This window comes from Rissa tridactyla, chromosome 1, assembly GCF_028500815.1.
Source record: "Rissa tridactyla isolate bRisTri1 chromosome 1, bRisTri1.patW.cur.20221130, whole genome shotgun sequence".
In the NCBI taxonomy this organism is placed as follows: Eukaryota; Metazoa; Chordata; class Aves; order Charadriiformes; family Laridae; genus Rissa; species Rissa tridactyla.
The window spans coordinates 190,732,999-190,737,998 of record NC_071466.1 but is presented as its reverse complement, the minus strand read 5'-3'; the positions used below and the strand labels follow the sequence as shown (position 1 = coordinate 190,737,998).

General features: G+C 40.5%; 1 protein-coding gene across 15 annotated transcripts in view; it reads right to left on the bottom strand.

Moving 5' to 3' along the window:
- The window catches only part of FOXP2 (forkhead box P2), a 440,098-nt gene that overhangs the window by 46,558 nt on the left and 388,540 nt on the right, over positions 1–5,000 (bottom strand). For all 15 annotated transcript variants that reach the window (XM_054220133.1, XM_054220094.1, XM_054220067.1 and 12 more), the window contains 2 exons: positions 3,710–3,797; positions 1,183–1,266 (listed from right to left, as the gene is read on the bottom strand). In XM_054220133.1, coding sequence (XP_054076108.1) covers positions 1,183–1,266; positions 3,710–3,797 — 172 coding nt within the window. The remainder of the gene's footprint in view (positions 1–1,182; positions 1,267–3,709; positions 3,798–5,000) is intronic.

Here is a 5,000-nt window from a genome sequence, read left to right as displayed (position 1 = left end):
AAAAATTAGAATTTAGTTAGGCTAATGAAAGCAAAAATAGTGCATCCAAATTTTCTCTCACAAAGGCAGGGGTTAAAGAAACGCTAACACTTTCTTCATTCACCATCAGGTTATAAAGTGTGCCCTCAAACAAAGATTTTCTTTGAAGTACGTGGAGCTGAAAACACAAGAGACGGAGTATGCTGTCCTTCCACATAGACATTAACTGGGCGTGATATGCAAGTGTGCTCTTTAAAACAGATTATGTTCCTTCTGCCTACATTTCCCGACTTTGATAGACACAGATTTTCATCGATACCCCAGCATTTCATCTTCAAGTACCGGTATATCCTTTTCATATTGTAGGTACAAAGGTTACCGTCACGGTTAACATTAATGAACAGTTAACGTATCACATAGCTTCTATTGTGAGTGCAGTGTATTTAAGCGTAGTATATTGTAAGCACTACGATGCATGACACCCTGACAGTACGAAACTGGACCTGCATCAGACAATACTTTTGCTCACGCGAAGCCACGCTCAGTTTAATGGAGTCTGGATCTGACTGCAGATCCAGCTGCACAACCGGGGCCTGATGCAGCGCCGCGGAGCAGCTGGGAGCAACAGAGACTTTTCAGTGCCCGTACCAACCCCAACAACATCACAGTGGATGCATAACACTGCAGTCTTGACAGAAATTGAGCAAAACCCCCACGTTTACAGTTTTTTAAATTTGCTGCATAAAATGGCATTTTCGTTCATTTAAGAATAACAAATTGGGGTTTTGTGTCTCTTGTCAGGAATTTTAGAAATTTCCTAAGTACCTAGATTCTTTTTACATTTACTTTTTTGCTGCCACAGAGTCCACTGAACTTCAAATCTTTCAAAGTGGGTTTCCTTTTAATATCTCTAAATCTATCACAAAAAGATATTCTCTCTAGTTTCAGTCTCAAGGCAATGATTTGGACACTTATAGGTGTACTTTGTTTAGTGTCACCTATGGTGTAGATTGGATAGATTTTGTAAAAGATAGCATTACTTTTAAAGAAACATACAATTTGACAAGCTATTGCTTTTACCTTCATTTTATTGCCTTATTTTTCATCACACTCATTGTTTTCCAACTGTCACTAAATTGTTCATTTTCTTAGTCTGCTACATTCGTAGACCTATTTACTGTTTATAAAGCAATATGCACTTACAGGTTTTGGAGATGGCTTGGGCTCCGAGGGTCGCATGTGCAAGTGGGTCATCATTGCTTGAAGACGTTCGCGTTCTTTAGAAAGCTGTTAAGAAAGAGTGAGATCAGAAGCATTTTAGAAATGACTGATACAGCTATTTTACTGCAGTGATACATCTTATCATTGAGCTTGTCTCGGTGTAATGATTCCTGCATATAAAAGTCTATGTCAGTAGAAACTTATCTGAGAGGAAATGCAACTTTGGGCACGGAAAGAAAGAAGGAAAAAAAACCCAAAAAACTTTTATAGCCTTTCGTATGTTAAGAGGTCAGAGAAAACAAATAACACTTCATCTTTTTGTCAATAAGAGAATTGAGGTCACAGTTGCCTCGACAGTAACAAGTTACTAAGACCATAAATTAGAAGGCCCATAGTGTCTCTTTAAAGTCCTGTGGACACTGTTAGCAATGGACTAGTGCCAACAGCTGTGAAGGGGTGAAGGGTCCTCAAAGCACAGTGCCTGCCAGGATTGTCTACACACTTCATCCTTTCCCACTGAGGTCCAGTTAGTGCCCCCTGCAATCTGCCATCATCAATCTAATTCAATAGAGTGACAGAGCCCAGGCAGTGTGAAACGCTGAACTCTGCCACCGAGTCGGCATCGACACTGCACTGGGTCTCATTACAACTGATGGACCTTACTTCACTAGCAGTCAGACAAAGCAAAAAATGGCATAATTGGTCACACTGCAAGCTAAATCTTCACTTGGACTGTTACATTACAGCCTAGCCTTTGTAAATGGTAAACAGTTCTTAAGAAGCCCTTAAACTACCTTTAGAAAACACTGCGTTACCGAAACCTGTACTGTTTCCTAACTGATACCATTTTCTGGTCATATGCTACGTAAATACTTGTAGTTTCACAGTCAAAAAAATTACCAAATTTAAAAAAAAAAAAAGAAAGAGGAGGAATTGTTTGAAATAAGTAACTTGTTGATAAAAATATCAGAACATAAAAATGTAAAATGTATCTTACAACAGGAAAAGAATAATTCTTTTTCAAAAGCTAGGCTGCAAGAAGAAATGCTCAAAATTGTATTCTAGCGATATGGCTTTGGGTATCTCCAACATGAGTACGACATTAATTGCAACAAGAATCACTTGGCGTTTAACACTGCCATTTTCTGGAGAGTTCTGTAGTACTTTCTTGCACAAATTCAGCTCAAGAGTTAAACCCGTAGACTGAGACTGGACTAAGGAAACTCATATGTAACTATAAGAAGAGGAAACTACCTGATTTACTGCAGATACTTTGGGTACGCTGGATATGATTTGGTCAGTGCATCTTTCATTAAAAAACATTTGATGCAGGGAGTGGGAGAAAGGTTTCTTCTTAGGCTTCATATTATGTGTGTGACACTTTAGAGACAAGTGATTTGCCATGACGTGAATTCCTAAGAAACAAATTAAGCTAACACTATCCTGTAAATCTTATAAAAGAAACTGCAGCTTTACCTGGGTTTATAAAGCTTTCATTTGAAGAGAAACAACAATAAATGAAATTATTGTACCCTCCTCCCACTGCTTTGGGTTTCCAGTATTAAAATACAGAAGACCCAAACAGTTTGCCTTGGCTGAGAGAAGAACCAGTATTCTTATATGCATGAGAACAGTGAGACAATGTGCTAAAAGGCGAGAAAGCTGAAAGGTGTTTATCCTTCTTTCTCCGCATATTGCAACAAATGGGGAAAAAAATCTCTGTGTGTCCCTTGGGCTCCTCGACACCTTCGTAAGAGAAGACAGCACTCCTGAAAATGCCCTCCTATGAGTCCCGTACAGGCGGGAGGGGACCCCATGGTGTAGGCGTCCCACACGGTCATTCTGGGCTGCCAACGTTCGTGCCCAGCCTCGGTAGACTGGTAAGTGTAGTCAATACTGGGAGACCCCAGGGGTACTCGGCACTTCTTCCATAAGCTGGAGGGAGCATTCACATACACGCAGTGACCTCTAACGGTTAGAGTCTGAACAGGGCACCCGACTGCTGCGGTGCCAGCCATGGCACTCCCTGGGGACCTCCCTGAGTAGTGGGTCCGACCTTACGCTTTCTGGTCGCGGAAAAATGCCCACCGTCAGGCTGTAAGTCATTTCCGGTGGATATATTCTCTGTTACTCCTTTGTCCTGCAGTCTGGCATAGACAAGCATCGGGTTAGAAGGGGAAGAAGGAAGAAGGGTCCTGACCCAGCATTTCAAGAACTGAAGACAGTTTGGATCCAGTCTCTGCTCCAGGGACTGCATTTTCATTCGTGATGAATGGCATTAGGGTCTTAGTTCAAGCAAAATACTGTAGACAGTGCTGATGTTAGATAATTATTGCATAATTTATAATGTGAAAAATCTTTAAGTAAAAACCCCCACTTGTTCAAGAATATCAACAAATTTCATGCAAGAAACATATGGCTTTAAGCTAGAGTCACTAAGGCAAGTGTTTTCAATTTAGTTTTGGTTAATAGTAAGTAAGTAATAGGATAATACATCCATGTAACAAACCTGTATTTCTAACTGCTGAACCACTTGCATTTGCACCCGACACTGAGCAGTGCTTCTGTCATCCAATGCATGTTCATTGTTAAGGTGCCTAGAGAAGAAAGAGAACACTAGTAATACAGTGTTAAGATGAGGAAAATTTCTTTATGAATCCATTTTTCTCTCCTGTGCGTATGGCTTCCATTAGTTTCAATGGGAGTTCTGCAAAAGACCTAGTCAGAGCATGCCTTAGATACAACAATACAAAATAATAAAACTGATTATTTAATTTAGTTCTACAAACTCTCTGTGTTGAGTGCCAGATACTCCCAGATCACATCTGCCATCTAAAGGCCAATGTAACTGGTTATCAATATTTGGTAGAGTGACTGAACTGATTTCCACTCCCTGTTCCTAGTGCAGATGAACAGAGAATCACCTTACAAATGATTTTTCAAAACATGCAATTGCTTTTAGGCTCCCTGAACTACTGTGAATTAATGTAGACTTTAAGATTTCTCTATCTGCTCTTCTTTAATTGATAAGCAAAACCAACAGCAGAACATCTGTTCCCTCATCCCCAAAACAGAGCTGTAGGGGAACATCAATGATTTTCACTGCAGTTTCCAGAATTAGCCTCTGAAGTTGATGGCACCGATCGGGCTCCCCAGTCTGTGGAAGAGTGTAGAAGATAAAGGCAGGGGAAGGAACAGCTACACACCTCACACACACAGAAAGCCTCCTGGCAGGGATTCAGCCTACACAGACCAGTTTAGCAAAACCAAACCACACTCTGCAATGGGGAAAGAGGACCTCAGTGAGTGGCTGGCTGTAACTGAAGTACAGCCCAGACCCAAGTGGCTGTCCCCTGTACGTTTCAATCGAGTACAACTTTACAAAGCTCATTTAATATTGTTTTTTGAAGAACAGTGGTTTCAGTATATTCTCTCTCTTTTCCAGAATCAACAAAGTCCCTACTGGAGCTTTAATATTGGGTTTGTTGCTCCACTGAGAAGAAAACGTAAGCATCAGGCTAAAGAAAAAATGAGAGCAAAGGAGTTTTGCCTTTGAATGTGGATTTACTGGCTGTTTCCACCGTAGGCATGAGGGGTAAGCTTTGCAGGGACTACGGTCACACATGGTCTCACCATTAGAGGAACTAAGTCATCTATACCATGGAGGAAACATATCTCCTCCTTGTTCTTTTTTAGCAGAATTAATCGGATAATTATTTCATCGGTAATCTATGGGAAAAATATGTTCATCAGAAACAGCAGAAAAATAGAGGGGACTGCATCTCTATTCATCTAAATTT